The following is a 21,817-nucleotide window of genomic DNA, read 5'->3' as shown; positions in this document are numbered from 1 at the left end:
AGCCCAGCTCATGGGACCAGCCCAGGGCAGACCCAATGTCCTGCAGCAAGGCTGAGGAATTCTGGCTGCCACCCCTCCACCCCTCTGTTTCCAGGCCCTGCCTCTGCTGCTCCTCCTCACAGGCTGATGTGAACAAAGCCCAAATGAGGTGGCATTTATCAGGCAGTTTGCTGCCTTCCCTTGTGGCTATCCTGCTCCTTTTCTCCCTTACCACTGTTTTCCTTCTTGCTCTTCCTCCCACTCAGCAAGCTGCTTGCTTTCCAAGGATAGCTTTGCCCTGAAGGTCAGAGCTGCTGCCAGCAGCTGTTTTATTTCTTATTAGTGTTTGAGGAGTTCCCTCCCTGCCTCCCAGGCCTGCCTGCAATCCCTGCAATGACATATTTATAAAATATCTGCACCTCCAGTCTAATGACAAACTAGATTTCAAGGCTATTGAACTAACAGGGTATCTTAGCAACAAATATTTATTTTAATAACAGTATTCCCAGCCATGTTAAACAAGCACCTACTTCAATAGTCAGAACACCCTAGAACATTTTATTTTATACCACAGCCCACCTTCTGTTGGCTCATCTTCACTTTAAAGAGTTACTAAAGTCAATGCCATGGTCCCAGAGAGGTTGTTCTCAGTGACTTCCCAATATTTTAGAACAATACCCAAAAGAAGCAGGTCACTGCACTCCTGCTAAGCACCCACACCGATTTGATGTGGGGGCTTTCCTCTCACTATCTGCTGGAAATTTCTTCTTGTTGCTGGTGTTGATCTTCTCAGAGAAGTTGTTGAACTGATTTCTTGCATTGTTTGTTTACTGTATTGTCTTGGTCTGGAAGGACAGGAGTCTGCTAAGGAAGGCAGGAGCCTCCCCTGAAATGGAGAATGTAAACCCTCCCCACCCCTCTGAATTGCTATAAGTTTTAAATTAAGGGGTTGTCAGGCAAAAAATAGGGGAGCAAGAAATAACAATTCTTTAATAGGGAAGAAAATAAAAGGTAAAATAAACAATGCAGTGCACTAGAACAACACTGACAGAGTCAGAACCCAACCTGACACCCTGTGGGATGTTGGTAGCAGTCCCATTGGAATTGTGGCTCAGCCCTCCTGCAGTGTCAGGGGTGGTTCTGCTGGAGCAGGGATCCTGTAGAGAAGGATGTGTTTGTCCTCTGAAGATCCAGGGAAGAGGCAGCTGCTGTTCCTCTGGGGAATCCCGTGGAGAGGCCGTGCTGGTGTCTCAAAACCTCTGGATTATATCTGGGTAGCAATGCTTGGCTCCTCCCCCTGGGCGGAGCATCTCACAATGGGATGTTACAGTTCTTATCAGCCATGCAGGGACATTCAATAGCTGTTATCAGCAGATGTCCCCTCTCCAGGGAGGTGTGAATGTGGTCACTCAAAGAGAGAGATAAGGCAAACTGCCCACTTGACAAAAGATAATCTGCCATACAGATGGTAACTGAAAACATCTTGCCTTGCAATCTGGAACACTTCTATCTGAAGACTGCAACGCTCCAGCCGCTCCCCCGGCCAGGACCACCAGGCTGATCCCTACTCTGGTCACAGTCGATCCTTGGCTCACATCCTCTCCTTGAAGCTGCCAGGAAGCAACAAGGGACATCCCAACAGACTGCCCTGCTACTGCTCCTTCATGCTGCTCACCCAACTTGCCATGAGAGGCTTTCCCATCCATTTTCTCTGGCCCTTATTAGGATTCCAGGAAGGATTTTTCTTTAAAAGAAATTTCCAATTTCCTCTCGAAAATTAGCTGTAGTGGAAACATTCACACATTAGAAATAATGGCTAACATAACCACCTAGCTTTACTGTTTTATTGTCATTGTACATTTTGCAATTACCTTTTCCTCTCCCCTGCTAGCTAAGCCAAGAGACTGACTGTGACATCAAACCATAATTTGTATGGTCATCGTTATAAATTTATGAAAGCAAGTAATAGTTTGTCTTATGGAATAAAATAACACAGCATGAAATTAGAGTAGCTTATCTTCATATTCCTTGGACAGCACATTGTTGCTCCCTGATGGGTTGAAAGCTCTTTCTTTTGATAAACTCACTAGTATCTGCCTTTGTTCTCTCCTAGTGAGATATTTTAGTGACAGAAACATCCAGAAACATTTTCTCAGCATTGCCCTACGGAGGATAAATCCAGCCCTTCTTGTCCCCAGCACTCACTGGGGTTCAGTTTTGTTTCAGGAAGGGAATACTGTGGTCATCAGAAAACACAGCCTCTCCAGTGCACATTTACCTGGGGATTGTTGAGCAATATTCTCTCCAGTTCTTTCTATTTTTCCATATTGCCTCCTGTTAATTTGTGTGTCAGCAGCAGGAATCAAGTGGCATTTGAGCAGTTCCTCTCCAGGGATTCAGCACAATCCAGCCTGGGCCAGTGGGCACTTTCCTGGCTCCTGGGGCTGGTCCAGCACAGGCCAGAGTGCCCTTGCTCAGCTCCTGGACACAGCTGCAGGTTCCTCACTGAACTGCTCCACTTCCAGGTTGACTTTAGTCCATGTATTTTCTCTCTTCCACCTGCCACCCTCCTCCCCCAGTTATAAACGTACGTTTGTGTACAGCTCAAGGAGAAACACCTTCACAGCTTCATAAAAATAAATGATGTCAGCCTGACACTGAGTTAGTCAGGAAGTTCTGCTGAGGACAAAAGCTGCTCTAAAGCTGCATCATGCAGGATTTAGCAATCCCACCTGTGCTAGATGGTGGGCCTACTATCCCACAAACTGTGTGCAAGGACAGGGGAACTGGTAATGACACCCATCTCCCTGAAACAGCCACAGGGGCTTTAAAAATGTTATGGCAAGAATCACTGTTTACTCCTGGATGGCTGAGCACTTCTTGTGTTGAAAGAGGAATATTGCTCACCTCTCTCATTCTTGCTGGTGAGGGTCAAAGTCCAGATCAAGCAGGTGGTGTGACCTGAGCTGCTCCCCAGACAAGTGAAAGGAGTGTTTTGTGTTGCATGCCACACACTTGTGGTCTGAAAACAACTCTTCTTCTGATTCTCTTAGCATAACTTCATTAGTGACAAGGACTGAGAGTGAAAGTGACAGCCTCATCATTTGATTTGATTGCTTATTGTGTTAATTTGGTATGGAAGCACTTTGAAGCTATTAATCTATTGATTCATTTTTACTTGAGAACATAATTTGATTACTGTATTTTTTGCATTTCTATTAGCTTTGTAAATAAACCAAGTAGCGTGCTTGCTTTCAATTTATGTTTGCTCTATCATTCAGTTTGATAAATTATACAAAAAAGGCCACTGATCTGGTTAGGTTAGACCATTCCTAACATGGCAAAGGCAAGTCTATCCATGCAGCTCTTCTTCCACATTATCCATATACAACATTTACAGCTTTGCTCTGTCCAGCAGCACTACCCATCCCCCTATTCATAAAGCACAGCTGGCTCCTCCAAGTGCATCACAGCTCTATTTTCTGATGTGTGAGCCACATTTTTTGCAGCTGCATTAACCAACTTGTGCCAACGTCCCTCTAAGCCAGTACCAGCCCACAATCACCCTCCAGTATTTCTGGGTGGAGTTCTGCTCCCCATTCACCCACAGTAGCTGCTCATGGGTATATGGGTATGCATATACAGCCTCATAAATTAGGGCAACCTGAATTCATAAAAGCAGGCAGGCTGTTGGTGTTTTGGGCTGTTTTTAGCACTGCTGCTCAGCTGAAGCAGGAAAAATGGATGCAGGCTAGGCATTTAACTTGCTGCTCTCCAAACACAAAACACTTTTCACCATTGCCAAGGTGTTCACTTCCAATCTCAAATTCTAAGGGAATCTGACACCTATTGTAAGCAACATCTCATGGAATTAATTTACTTTTTACAGGTCTCAAATGAGGAGATGCCATGAAAGCTATGGTGTTGAGTGCTGCTTCATAAACTGGCCTAAATTTAGGTTTTGTTATTTACAGTTAGAGCAGCAATGCATTTCAAAGCACTGGTTGGACTGTAGCTAGGAAATTGATGAGAGATCTAACCTTTAAAAATGCGTCTTCTTTGTCTTATGAAAGATAGCCACCTATTCTTCCTCTGTCCTGTGAAGGCCAACCTTCACCCTCCGGCTTTGCAACATCATCATCCTCAGTGTGGCCTGGGAGCACGAAATAAACTTCCCTCTAGAGACTGTCAGTGTTTCTTGGTCATGGACACTGACAGTAAGTCATCAATCAGTTAAGTACAAAGCTGGAAATTAGCTGGGAAAATGAGGGAGAAAGATCCCCTCAAATATTTGTGCCTAAGCAGACAGAGATCCTGCTCAGCCAGGCTTAAATCCATTTGTGTTTAAGCAAACATTTGAGTGGCCACTGTCTGTTCACAGGGAAATGTGGAGAGAGGCTGTTCATCAGTGCTTGTACACGCACAAATCCACACTGCAGAAATGTTGTCTTACATATCAAGAGTTCTCTTATTATAGTGCAAGGATTCCATATCACCAGAGTTTTGTACCTCCTTGATGTTTCTCATAGGCAGCTCCTCTAAGCACTGACTCTTCCTGGCCCTTGCAGCAGCCAACTGACTCCAGTTCCCAGCAATTCACTCTTTTATAATACTGCTCTTGTTGGCTATAGGTGTGGCCTGTTAACATCAGGCCTGCTCCTAATCTTTAGTAATTAGTTCAGCTACAACTCTTTAGGTGATAAGGCTACAATCTATACCATTTTCATCTACCCTTACTGTATCCCCCTAAATGCCCCTTTTTCTTTTAATTAAAGAGTTGCAGCATTTCTGGAAGGACATATTCAAATAAACATCATGACACATTGATACATTTCACTTAGAACTAAGAGTTGTACAAGTGTTCAAGCAGCATATTATAGTACCAAAATATATATATTTCTAAATGTTAGTTCAGTTTTATAGCTTTTCTCAGTTTACAAAGTACTCCTATTTAACAAACACTAATAGCTGTAATTGATATATTTTGCCAATAGTTTAGTATCCAAATCCAGTTTCCCCAAATCCACAGGGCAATATAGTTTAGCCCTAAATCCACAGGTCATCCCAAATCCATAGGGCAATATAGTTTAGAATCTAAGTCGATTTTCTCCCAAATCACATCAGCATCACCATTTGTTCTCTTACATATCGAGAGTTCTCTTATCATTATAGTGCAAGGATTCCATATCACCAGAGTTTGGTACCTCCTTGATGTTTCTCATAGGCAGCTCCTCTAGGCACCGACTGTTCCTAACCCTTGCAGCAGCCAGCTGACTCCAGTTCCCAGCAATCCACTCTTTTATAACACTCTTCTTATTGGCTACAGCTGTGGCCTGTTAACATCAGGCCTGCTCCTAATCTTTAGTAATTGGCTCAGCTGCAACTCTTTAGGGGATAAGATTACATTCTACACCATCTTCATCTATCCATACTCTATCCCCCTACACAGGAATTAGTACCAACGTGTTTTAGCCTTCACTATGTGGGCAGGGGGTGTTTGGGAGAGTGTGAGGAAGCACAGAGAGACCAGGGAACAAAGCAGGCAACGCTCTCAGTCCAGACCCACGTGATGGATGCCTGGCAGTGGTGAGGAAGAGGAGGAATCCTTGAGAAGTGGTGAAGTCCTTGACCAGAATCAAGGTGCTTGTGGTCCTGAGCAGGAGCACAGGATGAGATGCCTGAGCAGGAGCTGGGAGGGTGCAGATGAGTAAAATTCTTTATGTGCACTGCCCCACTTCAGCTTTGACCTTAAAGATCACTGAGATGGAGTTGTTTGGTTGAGAGAGGGAGACACTGATAACTATTTAGTACATGGTTCAAAGCCTGACTCCTGTCTGGATGAAATGGACAGCGACCAGCCCTGCTGTCAAGAGATAAGTGTGGAAAGAGAATTGGGTATCTTGGCAAGATTTCTGCTGGAGCTGAATTCAAACTGCAAAGTAATTCATCACTTGCAACTCTTCAATCCTTATTACCCTCTTTGCTATCTTGAATCAAAATCCTCTGTCTTCTGGAGTTCAGTTCTTATTTTAACTGAGATGTTTTTCCTGAAGAGCAACTCTTCAATTTAGGGGCAGGCAATAAATTAATAAAGAGATAGGTATAAATCATCACTTGTGACTTGGAATAGCTCTGCAATTATTCGGGTCTATAAGGCTTAGCTAATGTTTCTAATGTAATATTCTGCCATGAGATTTAATTTGCCTCATATGAGTCATTTAGTAACATAAGCATGGATTTAGAACTGACAAATATCTATTAAACCAGTATGTCCAGGTACAATAGGGTGGATTTGTCCATCACTAGGTATTATGGCAACACTAAGCAGATGATTTTGGATAGATAGCCTCAACTGTAAACTCTATTTAATTACAGGGGTTTTTTTTCTCTTATTGTTATCTGTCTTCCATTGAGCCAAGTGCATCAAGAGCTCTCTCACATGAGATTTCTGGGCATAAACAACTAATTTACATTAAGTGGTTTTTTTAGTCATCTGCCTGTTACGTTCCCATCTGGATATAATTCCACACCATGGATTTGGCCCTTTTCTGTGGATTGGAAGTGGCTTGTTGTCACCCTGGGAGCTCATGACTCAGGTATAAGATACCACTGAGGTCACAAAAACCACAGAAGGTTATAGCAACAATTATCACACCTCCAGTTACTTAAATTGAATTGTCTGTGACGTTCCCAACACACCTCCATGTCCCGTTGTTTGAGTGTGCTAGAAATGATATTGCACTTTTCATAAGATAATGGCAATTAGCAGAACTGTGCTCGGTGGTTATTTTAGGCAGCATTGTCTCTGATGTGAGCCCTCAGTTTTTTTCTCAGCAGTTGTCATGGTGGACCTGAACATGATATTCTTCTTGGTCACAAGGTCCTTGACTATGAAAGTGGTTAAAACTGGCTCCAAAGTGACTTGTCATAAAAAAAACTCTTCCAAGCAATATCAGTGGGAAAGCACCTACTGGTTAAAGGGAGAAATGTAAACAGAATTGAAAAGCAAAAGCTAAGAGGGGAAGGTACTCAGTCAAGACCTGACACTCTCTGTGCCTGATCTGTGCTTTTCTTCACCACCTTTCTCTAGATAGGAAAAGGTGATGCACTTCTTGCTGCACCTGCATGTTACCCAGGGAGATAAAATTCCTCAATAAAAAATGAAAAGCGAGGCTGTACGCTTTCAGAGCTAAGCCTCATTTTTTAAATTCAAACTCCTCACATCTTCAGGCAAAATAGCATGCAGCATTTAATCTCCAGACTTCTTATTCCCATGTTTTGAATTAATATTAACCATGAACAATTCTACTGGAAGAAAAGACTGAACACCAGTGTTGCTGAATACACTCCTGGATGGGTAGAGGTTTCTGAAGAGCCTATCAGCATTTCCTTGTTTTATTGTGCCTCACTAGAGGAAACTCCCAAAAAATCAGATAAGCCTGGAACCATAGAGCCTTAAAATTCCCTTGTAATCTACCTTCCAGACTTAATTTCTCTCTGCCCTCTTTCTACTCCACTTTGGAATAAAACAGGGCTTTAATAAGTGTTGATTACAAAATGCCCTGATCCCATCCTGCTTAGATTGCATGAATGGCCTATTGCTGGACTGTTCCCAACTTGACCCTCGTTGTGCATCCAAATTCAATGATACAGCCATTCATCAGCTTGATTCTGGCAGTGTTATACATGCCCTCTGAAACATTATTTTTGGCAGGCTCTCAAAGCACGAGTGACTTCCAGCATACAAATCTCATTTGCTGCATCATCTCCTTCGTGATCCTTGATCAGCAGGAGTTCAGCACCTCGGCTGACTAGCACAGAGCCAAAAATAGTGTCTTTGTCAGTGCAAGTCTGAATAACCATGAATATGGAACCTCAGTGACAGCAGTTGGTGCATGCTCTGGGACTGCTTTTCTCCACCTGTGATCAAGGGAGCTGGTCAGCAGGAGGAAGGTGCCCTAAAAGCACTTGCATCTGGTCCCTAAATTAAGCAAATGTTGCAGTAAGTTAATTTGTCCCACCAAGGCCTGTCTGGAGATGGTAACTACAAAGAGCAGGCCCCTAAATCAGGGCCTTTTTTGTGGTTAGAAAAGCAGTAGTAATGACTGTGTGTAGTTTTTAAGCTCTGGAAAGTTTTAGAAGCATTTCTATTGTTTTTGATGGCCTGGAGTTCAACATTAGTTACCCCTGTGCTACCAATGGGGAAATGGCAGCACAGGACAGACCTGGGGATCTCCCTGACGCTCAGATTTTCTTCTTGGAGGATCAGTTTTCAGGCTTTTTCTAAGATTGCTGGATCTCACCTCTTTAACCTCTCAAAAGCTCCAGCAGAAAGCACAAGGTGCCCTGTGTGCAAGCTGTGAGTGTCCCTGAAGCAGCTCCTTGGGAAAGCACTAGGAAGCATTGGATTGCTGCAGTGCCTTATATAACCCAGCAATACCCACACCCCTGATCCCCCTGAAACTGCAGAAATGCTGTGGGGCTCTGCTCAAGTCCATCAAGGCACAAGAGACACCACTGCACCCCAAACACCCCTCTTCAGACACTCCTGCAGGGAAAAAGCTGGAGGAGCTGCCTGGACACTGGCAGTGTCCTTTACTCCCTTGGAGGGAAACCTCAGGACAAGAAGTGATTCAGCAGATGATGCAGTGCAGGAGTGATTTGCTTGGCAGAGACCCCACTGCAGGTCTAAAGCTGCTGTTCTACAGCACCTCTTCCACTGGAAATGAATAAAACCAAAACCTTTGCCTCCCACAGAAGGCAGATACTAAACAGGAAGCCACCTTAGGTGATATCCCAACCTAGCAAGTAGGAGTCAGCCTCCCTGGCTGTAGTTTTGGAATAAAACAGGGCTTTAATCAGTGTAGATTACAAAATGCCCTGATCCCATCCTGCTTAGATTGCATGAATGGCCTATGCTAGACTGTTCCCAACCTGGCCCTCGTTGTGCATCCAAATTCAATGATACAGCCATTCACCAGCTTGATTCTGGCAGTGTTATACATTGCCACCTGAGGTGATATCCCAGCCTAGCAAGCAGGAGTCAGCCTCCCACAGCTTTGTTCCTTCAGCCAGGCTGACTGGAGACCTTGTGCTCCTCAGTGCTCTGAGAGCTGAGCCCAGCCCTTGCCAGAGCAGCTCTTTGTGCCCTTTTAATGACACAAAAAACAAGCACTCACACTGCAAGTGTGATTCTTCACTGAGTTGTGCATATTTCATGCCAGTAAATAACTGCAGTAAAATCTATGTTCTAAGCCAGTAAAATCTATTTTGTGATGATGAGGGATCAGGCTCAGTAAAACGTATCCAGAAATTAAACAAGTAAAACAGAGCAAACAGCTCTGTCCTATCAAGGTGATTTATATCCTGTTAACCACAAGAAAAAAAAAAAAACAACCCAACATGCTCAAGAGACATCTGGAAATGAAAATTAACTAAAACCAGACTGATGACATAAACAAGAGAGAAATACAGCCTATCTGTGTAGCTGAGTCTGATGTATATCACAAACTAGATTGCTTGGGGTTTTTGTTTTTAAAAGAACACAACAAATCAGGGAGGAAGTTTTCCATTTAAAGCCATAACTTCTCAATTCAGACATTTGTGAGGGCATAAAAGACAGAAGCATGGAGGAAAAAAATCATCTGCTAAGAGTTCCACATGCATGTTGGTCCCAGAACTGATTGAATAGCAATAACCCTTATTTGAGAATCATTTTGGTTGCCAGAATTCACAAATAATATCATTTACAACCCGTTGTATGACCACCTTCAGATTTAATTGAATTAAAAAATACATATTAGCACATACACACAAAAATTTAGAAAAAATAGTTTTAATTTTAATTTTAATTTTAATTTTAATTTTAATTTAAGAAATAAACGTTGAGCAAGCACATGGTTTCCCTGTTGCAATATTGTCTTACACTAAGGGCATTTGCTCCTCATTGTGAAAAAATTTCTGGGTTTGGTGCATTTCCTCTAAATGTATGAGAAGGATGTACATGCCACATAGATGAAAAAAAATCTGGGCATGGTTTTCACCTCATTGCTGACCTTGACTATTCTCTTCCATACCTAGCTCTGAAATCTTCATCCAAACTGCAGTGGGATCTGCCATCTGTTTGATTCCCCTGCAGATCTGGGCAGAGCAGTTTTATGATCTGTTTCCATGTCTATTATAGAATCTTTATAAAGATGGCAAATGTTACCACTTAAAACACCAAGGAGATGTTGGCTTACTTTATTTTCAGTATTGGAAAAAAATATTTGGAAAAATATTGGAAAAAAAAAAAAAGCTTATTATGGAGCTTTCATTTGCTCATATTCCCCCCAAGACCCCACCAAAACAAACACTTGCTAAAATAATGGTAAACTCAGCAAAGCAGAAAGGTTCAGGTTTTGAACTATATACCATTAGATCTTAAACAGTACTGCCTGCCAAATCCAGAGTCCACATCATTTTCAAGCACAAGCAATTTTCAAATTTTCAAATACCAGGCTAGTTCTGCAATGCTGACAGACTAAAATGATCTCCTGCTTTACTTAGAAGTTGACCCAATTTGACAGAAAAATCTTCAGGAGAAAGCAAATGTAGAAGTTTTTATTTTATTTGCTACTACTTTACTGACTACAGCAAAGCCCTGAAGGTCAGTAATGTTATCCAGGCACTAAATGCCAAATCCTGCATCAAAACACATCCCAGAAAAGTGTGCCTGGTTCTTTTATTCCTGCATGGGAATGGGGAAGTCTTTCCTTATGGTACCCCTTCCTTGGTGAACCCAACCTGTGTCTTTATTGTCCTGCTCCTGCACAGAAATAACACAATGTCAGTAATTCATAAGGATCATAGAGGCCTTTGCTGTGCTTTGTGAAGTCACCAGAACCCAGTGAAAGGCAGTTTACAATCTAGCTTGGTGTGGAAACCCAGGGCACTGGGAATATTTCTGTGTCTGCTTTGGGGTGCCCTGACCCCCAGGGGAGCACTGACTTTGACCCTCACTCATGGAGAAAGTTTCCTAAACTCCAGAATAGATTGGAATCCAGAAAAGTGTGAAATAGATTATAGAGAGTAGTGTAGGTGTATCACTTGGTGAGAAATTTAGGTTTTGGGATTTTTAGTATGTTGTGGATGGAAGCAAGATGGAGAGCACAGGGCGTCATCTGTAGCCATGATATTTTCTGAAAAATCCTTTCCTTAGGACTTTTTCTCCTGAGAAGCCGAGAGGCCTCAGGAACAAAATGTAAACAATGGTTATCTGCTGCTCTGGAATGCAACAGGTGCATCTGTGATTGGTCTCATGTTATTGTTTCTAATTAATGGCCAATCACAGTCCAGCTGTCCAGACTGTCTCAGTCAGACACAAGCCTTTGTTATCATTCTTTTTCTATTCTTAGCCAGACTTCTGATGAAATCCTTTCTTCTATTCTTTTAGTATAGTTTTAATATAATATATAGCATAAAATAATAAATCAGCCTTCTGAAACATGGAGTCAGATCCTCATCTCTTCCCTCATCCTAAGACCCCTGTGAACACCATCACAATCATCCTGGGTTTCTTCTTCATGCTTCTTCTTCCTTCTTCTCCATGGGTTTGGGTGGCATTTTGTAATTGGGCAGAAAAGTCCCATTGCAGCTCTTTGAGATCAGTTATTGGGTTAAAAAGGAAATAATCCAGGTGTCAGTTCTTAATTGGATATTTTAGCTTTAAAAGACCTTGGAACAAGAGATTGTTGGCCATTTTTGTGGTGCTTTTCCAGTGCGCTGAGCCTGGTGTGGACAGCGTGCAAAACTCCAGATAAGATAACAATAAACAAGAACCTGAAGACCAAAAAAATCCAGTGTTTCTCTCTCTCCTGACACAAGACCACTCCAGGAGGGTCTTCCCTGACAGGGGAGCCCCCTGGGAGGGCCCAGCCAGAATCTCCAAAGTCAGGGAATTGGTGACAGTTTGGGTTTGTGTGCCTGGTGCAGTCCTTATAGCTCCTTATGGACATCATGGAACTGCCTCATGACAACCTCCCTAAGGGAGTCTGAGGGAGAAAAGATCCTGTGCAGGTCTGCAGGCTGGCCTGGGCTTGGAGAGGACTGCAAAGTGCAAGGTGGAAGGAGAACACTGTAATGGAAAAAGAGGACAGTCAGAGAGACTTCATTCCTAAAGCCTGCAGGTTCTCAGGCACCAAAGTGATGAGTAAGAGACTTGCTGAGCTCTTCTTCCCCACAGGGGACATTCCACACAAGTGTCACTGGGGCTGAGGGCAGGCTTTGTGTCCCTCATCCATGAGGCCAGCATGCCAGCAAGGAGATATGGGATGTTCTGGGGTTCTTGGGTCTGAAGCTCCAGGGAGAGCTGTACAATGTAGGGGGTTCTTCAGAGATTGTTTCCACAGGCTGTGGTTGTGGTGAGGTTTATGCAGCCCTGGTTTTATGTTCTCTTTTGCTGTATGAAATTGAGTATTGAATACAAGTGACATCATTAAAAATATTTCAAATTAGTCAATAAACTATTTATCTCAGTTCCTAATACAGGTATATTTCTGGGGGTCTGTCAAGAAAAAGAAGAAATTTTAACAAATACACACAATTTAGGACAAACATGGACATCCCAGATTTCAAAGGCAATAAATCAATAAAAATTTTATCAGCCGCCACTGTGCATCCTTAAAAAGGAAAGTCCTAGCTGATTCTCTGTTAGTTAAAAATCTCTGTATCTCCAGTCTGAGCCTGGATGAGGAGAGGGAGAGGGAGAGGGAGAGGAGAGGAGAGAGGAGGTACCTCAGTTATCCAGCAGTGCCCATAAGGAGGATGGGGGGAGCATGAAGCAAGATGTCCTGGTGCTTTCCCTGTGCACCTCCCTTTGCCCTGGGCTCCTCCTTTCACTCCTGCTGCTCCAGCACAGGGTGCTTTGCTCCCAGTGCCAGGGAGGCTTTGTGAACGAGCTGCTGCTCTGCTCCCAGTGCCAGGGAGGCTTTGTGAACGAGCTGCTGCTCTGCTCCCAGTGCCAGGGAGGCTTTGTGAACGAGCTGTGGGTGCTTCTTGCATTCCTTGACCTGAGTCCATCTCGGGTGGGTGGGCGGCCAGCTGGAGCACAGGCATGGCCACAGGCATGGCTGCAATGTGGCTGCAGCATGATCAGGAGAGTGCCCAGCCTAAAAGCTCCTCCAGAGAGAAGGGCAGCCCTTCCATTTCCACCAAGGCTTCCTTCTCACAGAGCTTTCCCAAAGGTTTGATGCAGGATGGGACACCTGCACCCCTCGCCTCAGCTGGCCCCAAGCAGTCCAGAGCCCAGGAGGAGCAGGAGGGTGTGCTCAGGGTCAGGGTCAGACAGGCTGTGCTTGGCAGACTGGCACAAATTGAGGCACAACAGTGCCTTAGAGGAGCAGAGCTCCTCACCCAATGGCTCAGGGAATTGCTGGATGGCTGTGGAGGAAAGGAGGCTGCTCATGAGGGAGCTGACAGGGACAAGCAGTGGGTGTCTCCAGGGAACAGATTGCTCCTCCAGAAGGAAGGGATGTGGGCACAAAGCAAGAAAATCCTGCACAAGGGAAGCAAAGCTGCTCTCATCCACCTCCCAGCTGAGCCAAGAAACAAGCAGGGTCTGAGTGAGCAGTTCTGCTCCATTCCCCAGCATCACAGGGAAGGAATCTGCTCCACAATGGGCAGCTGGGCCTCTGAGCTGGGGCCAGAGCTTTTGTGTGCTCATGTAAGAGATACCTGAATGCTACATGCAACAGGCTGTCCCTGAAAAACAAGAACTTTGCCTGCACTGGCACTGATGTGGGCACAGGATGTGCTCTAAGTATCAGTCCTGTTTCTTTGGTTGTTTTAAGATTTGTTGTCCCACACTTTACCTGTAATGAATTGTTTTTTAAATGGTATTGCTTGATACAGCATAATTCTATTCACTAAAACATGCGACAATTTTGTTGTCATTTTCTCTTCTCATCACTAGCAAATTGTTGTTAGATACTTGGCAGCTTTAAAAATCAATCATCTCATTTTTTGAAGATAAGAAGAGGAGCCATTGTTTAGAGGAGGAGAAGGAAAATTAGACATCATATAGAGAGAAAACACATTGGATCAAAATCCATGCAGTGCACCTCAAATTCCTTTCATTATGTATCTGATATGATTATCAAATGTACATGGTATGATTATATACTAATTTTACCTTGAGCATGGCTATTTACTAAAGAGCTCTTGGTGTTCCCATAGCCTCTGTGGTGCTTTTCACATTGGACTATCACACTCCACACCTTGACCTCCCTCAGCAGCACCCATGTTGCCCATGCTCCATCAGCTGTCTCACTCCTGAGCTTTCCCCATCCCACTGTCCATAAACTGAAGACATCCAGCATTCCCTTTCCAAGACTTAGGTTATGGTTTCCTTTCCTCTGGAACTTGGCCTTAGATGCATACAAGGAAAAGCAAGCCTCAGGGGAAAATGAAGTTATAGTAGAGGAAATGTATTTGAATATCTGTATAGAGGCTTTGCCCCGGAGGTCCCCGTTGCCCCTGATGGGCTGCAGCTGTGATGTCCTTAATTGGGCTGCAGCTGTGACCAATGAAGATGACTGGGATAAAAGGGGGTGGGTTGGCCAGTCAGGGAGAGCCTTGGAGGAGCCCTGAGCTGAGAGAGAACAGCATGCAGCAGAAGGAGTCAGTGCAGAGCTGCAGCCATGAGAATATGCCAAAGAGGTATGGACTTTAGAAATCTGAGAATATCATTATAGAACTCTAGAGAAATAGAACAACAACATGAAGTTTTCCCAAACCTGTTAGCAAGCTGGAGTGGTCTCTGCTGAAAGGATTTGAGCACTCTTATGGCTGACACAAAACAATCCAGAGTCTGCAGCTGGGGTGACAAGGGTAAGAGCACCCCAGGCAAGAGGTCCATGTGTCACCTGTGGCTGCTGTCAGAGCCAAGGTCCAGGGCCTGGCAGGTCCTTGCAGGTGCCAGGCTGACCAGAGTCTCACCCAGCCCAGAAAACACCACACAGTACTCAGCCAGACATTCCCACATAAACCAGGGGCCTGTGTCTGTCCCACTGGGGGATTGCTGCAGACAGAAAAGCTGGGATTTGCTCTCCTGCCCCTGTTTCTTATGCAAACTCTCACAGACCAGCCATGACAATGGGTAACTTCTGCCAGCACTGGAGAAGAGGCTGAGCTCTGCCTGCTTTTGCTTCAGGGCAGACAAAAGAGAAATCTAGTAGAAACAAATCATGGCACAGTCAAGAAAGGAGAAGGAGGCAAATAAAAACAGTACTGAATGCTTTGGTGTTCACAGTTTAACCCAGTGCAGCCCAACCACACTCCTTGACAGAAGCAAATAACAGGAAACCATGGAGGAGGGGGACCTTATAGGTATTTCTTGGCTCCTCACACTGATCCTTCTAGAAGAAGAAATTATCTAATTCCTCCCAAGATTATTGTAAATTATCTACTGACCTTAAGAAAATGTCCAGGTATTCCAGGGATACACAAGAGAGAATCTGGTGCTGTTACTCATAACTACAAAGTAAAGAAAAACCAGATAAAATACAGTGTGACAAAGTAATTTGAGTGACTTGGCAAATGTGCAGGGTTAATTGTCACTTTATTGCTATAGATGAAGATAATAAAATTGCATGCTCCATTCTTCTTGCTGTGTGTCAAAACTCCCATCATCTGGAGATGTAATAATGCTTCTCCTGAAATAACATAGACCTGTTCTTTGTGTGTTTATATGCTCTTTGTGTATTTTTCTGCTCTCTGACCTCTTATCTTTTCCAAGTCCTCCACCCACCCTCTGTAAATGCTGGTGATCTTAATTTATCCTGTTGTGGTAGTTATACTTAGTCACAAATGTATTTCTGTTCCATTCCCTTCAAGAGAACACTTCACAAAGCTTTGGAGTAACCAGGAAGGTCATCACAAGCCATGAGAAATACCTGCCTACAAAACAGCTGTAAACCTCCCTTTTCAATCAAGGCATTTTCTGAGAAATATGAAGAGTTATGAAAAGCTTATTTGTATCAAAGTTACTGATAAAAACCAGATATTACATGCCTGCTCTGAAGGGAAATGGGACATCTCTTTTTGGCCTAACATTAGAGCATGAACTGAGCGTGGTTCATAAGGCATGAGATGCTTCCTACAAAGCATCCTAAAGACCTTCTTAAAAGGTTTAAGAAAGTTTCCTAACATTGCTACTTCCTCTGCAAACAGGTACTGCTGCCCATCAGTGTCAGCACCACGATCTCAATATTTCAGAGCCACCCCATGAGCCCTTTATGTTGAATCAGTGCTGAATCTGAATTTCATCCTAACTCATATGTGTTGCCAAACTCTGAACCTGATGTCTGTGTGTGCTCCCTTATGCCTGTGCTGCAGGAGGCTGGGCCTTTCTTTCCAAGTTGTGGTAAGTGGAAATTCCTTGGTTGACTTTGTCAACACCACATTCATCTCCTTACAGGCTCTTTTCTGGCAATTCATTCTCTGGCACTGGTTTTGAAACCCCACATCTCTTCCTTGGGGACCTATAAAGCCTGAGGCATCTTTAGAAAACACACTCTGGGGCCTGGGCCTGGCAGCTTGGTCCCACTGATGCATCTGCCAAAAGCATGCAGCCACCAGCCATGTGACAAATGTGCCACCATCCATGTGACAAACTGGCTGCTCAGTGAGTGAGAGCTCTGCTTTTTTAGAGCTGAAGGATGCATGATGCAGAGGTGGCAGTGGGACCTGTACAGAGTTACCTGAACCGACCTGTGACCCCCTCAGTGCAGCAAAAGTATCAGACACTTGTTTTTCCTCCTGCTTCCTGCATTTTGCCACAAAATTTGTGGTTACTCTGCAATGGAGTGATGCAGGCTCTGGCAGCTGAGGACAGCCACTGGCAGGTCCCATGGAGATAGGGGGGATGGGAAAAGGACAAAAAACCCTCAAACCTCTGCTCTCCAGGGAGGATGAAGTGAGTGTGGATTATAAGCCTGAATGCCCAATAAATGATAGCAGAGGTTGCTGCCTTTACTTTTGACAGCACCACAGCAAATCTGTGAAAGGCCAGAATGGGCATGAAGAGAACAAAGCACCACATTTCTCACCTGCTGTAATTGCAGAAGAGTGTGAGACCTTTACATTTTTCCTCTACTACTCCCAGAAAGAAGTTATTTCCTCATCAAATAGCCAAGATCAGCTCCAGGTAAGGATGGAAGTCCTCATTTTCACTTTCAATGCTCTGCCACAGGATGCAGGACCCCCTTCTAGACTGATGCTTTGCAAACAGACTTAGTAAGACAGGATATTCCCTGTGCTTTATGAAGAAATATGAATTTACAGATTAAAGAAGAATCCCTGCAAACTGCCAGTGTTTTAAAGAAATATTTTTCAAATGACACAGTTAGGCAAAAATGTCCTGTTTTGAATAACTACAAAAATGTTCTCTCTGTGGGAAGATGTGAAGAGCAATTATGTTCCCAACTTTGCAAACGTGGATTACAGACCTGAAAATGTATTTTGCTTTAGAAAGGCTTGCTTTGATTTTGTTCAAGTAATACTTGAGAATCTGCCCTCCCAAATCTGCAAAACTACGATAAAAATATTTTTAAAAGGTAGATGTGTTTCCAAGCCACACATAAAGGCTAGCAATTGTTCAGTAATTCCATTTAAGCCTAAAATGTTTGATGGCTCGGTGCTCTTGTCATATTTTAATGGTATTTGCTGTAATCAGGCAGATTTTTGTTCAGCTCTGTTCAGACATTCTCATTTTTAATCCAAAATTTGCATCTACATCCAATAAAGTATATCCTCCTTGACTGCATGCCAAGAAGCAACTCAGTTCCTCCACAGACAGCCTGGTGAGAAGACTGTAGGCTCAGGTGGAGATATCATGAAGCCTCTGTTTCTCAGTCCTCAGGACATCATCCCCTCCGGGGCCTGACATTTGTGAAAAAAGGAGCTGTATTTCCTGGTGTGGGCTTTTCTTCTTGCACCTCTGTTTTCTCTCTGGTTCCCTGGTGCAAAATCCTATGAGCTTTAACAGCACTGTCAAGGGAGGCTTTGTAGGCACTCGTTCAGTTTAGATCCCCAGCACATCCTTCTGAGAAGACTCGGGGGATGTATCCCAAATTAGGCACAATGGGACAGAGTGACCTAAAATCACATGCTGTTGGCAGAAAATGGGAGTCTTTGTCAAAATCAGCATCTACCAAAATATCCATTCTGATTGATATTATAGTTTGTTTCATGCTTTCTTAAAAACACCTGAAGGGGAGGGGAAGTATAACCATAGCTACTGAAATAAATGGCTGCTGTCCCCTGGGCTGTGGCAGCAGCATTTATCTTTCTACAGCCCATGTGTGAGAGGAAGGAAGAGAATTCTCCAGCTTGGAGCTATTTTCTGTCAAAAATCTTAGTGTAATTTTTGTACAGTGAATATTTATAACTGTTGTTAGTGTCAATACAATTTTTTGCAGTTAGTGCACTTATTTACATTTTAATGGCCAAGCCAATAAAGATTTATGCACCTGTCATCTGAATTTTCCACAAAAGTGGTGATTGCTTAAAAAAACCCCAGTACCTCCTGCAGAATACTCCCTCTCCAATCATCTTTTAGATGCCTTCATTGTTTTGGGAAACAGTGGGCTTACAGCTCTAAAAGTCATAAGTTAAACCCAGCAAAATCCTGCATCAGTCTTCATGGCAAAACTTCTGCATATTACAAAAGCACTTGCGCAGGAACCATTTTTTTCTCACTCTGTTTTTCAAACACTGTCTCTTGAATGGCAAGGGCTGTTTAATCACTTTGATATGTCTCAGCTGCACAAACTACATTACTTTTGCAGCTTGAGGAGATTCGCTGTTTAGTGTTGACCTTGTTTTGATTTTAATGCAGTTAAAGGCATAATTCAGATCCCTGCTTTGTGTGCAGCCACACCACTCAGGAGGGACACACAGTGCTCCAGCATCCACTCCCATGCACACATAACCTCCTCCAAAATGTGAACTACAGAAAAAGCCCTGAAGGCATCCCCTCTGTGCCTGCCCACGGTCCTGGCACAGCAGCCAGGACATGTGTGCCCTCATTCTGGCCATGCTTCTCCTGGAGGCAGCCAGCCCACAAGCCTTTTTTATTCCCACACCGCTGCTTTGGTGCCAGGGCTCTGCAGGATCAGCTCCTTTTCCATGCCCAGACTAGCCCGGTTATTTCCCTGCGGTCCATCCCTCCTCGCTGGATTCCCCAGGGGTGGCTGCGGTGACAAGGAGGAGGGTCGGGCTCTCTCGGGAGCTGTGTGCCCTCTCCGGGCTCTGCTGTCACTCAGCTCTGCTCCAGCCGAAGCTGAGGGTCTCAAAGACATAGAAGTGTGAGGTTTCTGATCAGTATAGCTGGGGTTCAATGTCCAGAGTAGTTTTAGCATACAGTTCAGATTTGAGGCATAAAGCCGAGGCCAGGGGCCAGGCTCTTGTAAGGCACCGTCCGTAGGTCACAGCTCTTACAGTTCCACACAAGCACCTGCATAGAGCTGCAAAAGAGGCACGGCATAGGCCGAGAGCTGGAGGAGCCCCGGCCCCCAAATAGCTTCGGTGCAGAGCTCTTGCTCAGCCAGACTGCGTGGCTGTGACCAGAGCACCGTCAAACCTGCGCTATTTGCCCTTGCTGTGGTCCCCAGACCTTTGAAGCTTGCAGGAACACACATTTTAATCGTGACACTGAAGGATGTTTCCTCCCGTACGGGCAATTCCCTCCGCAGCTCCGACCGTGCAGCGCCTCCATCCCCAAACCCCTGAGCAGCCCAAGAGACGCCTCCGAGCATCTTCCCGACAAAACGGGGCGGCCGGGGGGTGTCCTTCACCTCATCTTTCAAAACCTCAACTCGCCCCGTCCCTGAGATGAATGTCACCCCCGCGGCCGCCCCCGGCAGGCGCTGCTGGAGCCCGTGCGCGGTGCCCGGAGCGGGGGTCCCCGGGCGGCAGCAGGAGGCGCGGTGAGCCCGGCCGCGGCAGCCGGGCGCTGAGCTCACCTCCCTCCGCCCCCCCGCTCCCTTCTCCCTCCCCCTTCCCTCCCTCCTCCTCCGCCTCCTCCCGCGCCCAGCCTGCAGCCGGGATCTCAGTATTATGGCATCGAGGAGAATGGAGACCAAACCCGTGATAACGTGTCTGAAAACCCTCCTCATCATCTACTCCTTCGTGTTCTGGGTGAGTGCGGCTCGGCGCGGCGCGGGCACACGGGCACCGCAGGGCACCGCAGGGCACGGCCCGGCACCCCCCGGCCCCACCTGCCCGGGGCGGGGGGCACCGGGGGCTCCGCAGCGCGGGGTGGCACCGCCGGGCGAGCGGGAACGGGGCATGTCCGCCGGATACAGATCTGCATGCACACACACACACACATATATATGAGCTCACACATATATATACACACACATTTCCATGTATAAAAAATGATGGCTTTTGCCTCCTCTCGCGGCGAGCACATCCCCCCGAGCCCCCGCGGGGGAAAGTTGCAGGGGTCTCCCTGAAAGCCTCCATAGCCTGCGCCTTCCCCGCCGCCCCCCTGGCCGCCAGGACCGTGTCCCCAGCCTCCAGGACCGTGTCCCCACAGCCGGACCGCGTCCCCAGCCTCCAGGACCGTGTCCCCACCGCATCCCCGTCCCTCCGGGCGATGCCGCCCGAGCCCCCCCGGTACCTGCGCGCAGCGGGGGCTGCCCGAGCCCCGGCCGCTGTACCCGCGTTTCGTAACCGGGCTCAGGCTCCCGCAAACCATTTTCCTGACCCAGATGCATTAATTGAGTTGCCGCGATTGCCTGACACGGCCCGGCCGTGTTTTTCAGGCCCCCTCCGGGGGCTGGAGGTTTTCGCAGCGCCCCGGCCTGTTAGTCAGCAGATCCCCGGCAGGAGCCGCGCATCGCGGCGGCGATCGGCAGGTTAAGGACCTTTCAGTGGCACACGGTGACAAGACACGCTAATGGCCCCGCTGTGTGCAGTTAGGGACCTGCTCCGCACACCATCGGCACAGCGCAGCGAGGCGCGTTTGTCACTTCCCAGCCGGGGGAGCTGGTTGTGCTCTCTCGGTTCGGTAGCTCTGCGCTGTGGAAAGTGTCTGTGAAACACACTGGCTCAAATCTTCATCTTTCTGCTTCAAAAGGCATTCTAAACAAAGAATTGCTTATTCATGGCAATAGCGTTTGACATTGTTAGAGTGAACATAGGACTTCAGCTGTTTCAACTTTAACTTCATAGGCTTTTCTTTTTTTTTTTTTTTAAAGCATAACCAAAACACATTTTTGTTTTTCCATACTCATGGCAGTACCTCGGTGTTATTGGTTCCCTCATACCTCGTACCCTCCCCCCCAATATTTAACATATCCCCCCCTCTTCCTTTTTTTAATAATCTTGGTGGCAGCAGAGGTGTCTGATGACTGAAATGGATAGGAAGCCAGAATTATCTGTTGGGGCTTTTGTTGGCAAGTAGATTCTTCACATTAGTCTCAAGGTGGCTAAGTTTATATACTTACCACAGTTTTAAGATTCATCCTTTCCAGTCCTCAGTTCTCAGCAGATCTGTAAAAAACCCCTCTTCATTCTGTGATGAGTGAGCAACTGCAGGAGCTCAGGCGAATTCATGGCATCTTTTAAAATTGTGTCTTTTTTTTTTTTTTTAAAGTGATCGTTGTATCTGCTGCAGCCCAAATAAACAGAGGGCTTAGATCAGCATGCCCGTTGAGCTAGCACATTTCACCAAATGGGAATCATTTAAAAAGAGAGAATTGTACCCTGAGCCAAGCAGCTGGCCGAGGGCATTTGTGCTGGAGGCTGTCAGGATGCCAGGCCAGGTTGACAGCTGGGACCTCGTGGGGTA

The 21,817-nt window shown here is 45.5% G+C and overlaps 1 protein-coding gene and 1 long non-coding RNA gene across 3 annotated transcripts in view; one reads left to right on the top strand and one right to left on the bottom strand.

The window, feature by feature from the left end:
- Positions 1–943: 943 nt before the first annotated feature.
- LOC143692167 (uncharacterized) lies at positions 944–21,023 on the bottom strand. Of its 2 annotated transcripts, XR_013180021.1 has the most exons (5): positions 20,645–21,023; positions 17,067–20,326; positions 15,430–15,492; positions 4,020–12,418; positions 944–1,760 (listed from the first exon to the last, which is right to left on the bottom strand). It is a non-coding gene; the product is annotated as an uncharacterized LOC143692167 (long non-coding RNA). The 2 variants fall into 2 exon arrangements; XR_013180023.1 differs by lacking the exon at positions 17,067–20,326.
- TSPAN7 (tetraspanin 7) overlaps positions 20,024–21,817 on the top strand; it is a 91,661-nt gene continuing 89,867 nt past the window's right edge. Inside the window, exon 1 of the mRNA XM_054628251.2 lies at positions 20,024–20,157. Coding sequence (XP_054484226.1) covers positions 20,077–20,157 — 81 coding nt within the window. The 5' untranslated portion in view covers positions 20,024–20,076. The remainder of the gene's footprint in view (positions 20,158–21,817) is intronic.

Source organism: Agelaius phoeniceus, chromosome 2, assembly GCF_051311805.1.
Source record: "Agelaius phoeniceus isolate bAgePho1 chromosome 2, bAgePho1.hap1, whole genome shotgun sequence".
NCBI lineage: Eukaryota > Metazoa > Chordata > Aves > Passeriformes > Icteridae > Agelaius > Agelaius phoeniceus.
Note: the sequence above shows the minus strand (reverse complement) of the source record. Positions and strands in the feature narration are given on the sequence as shown.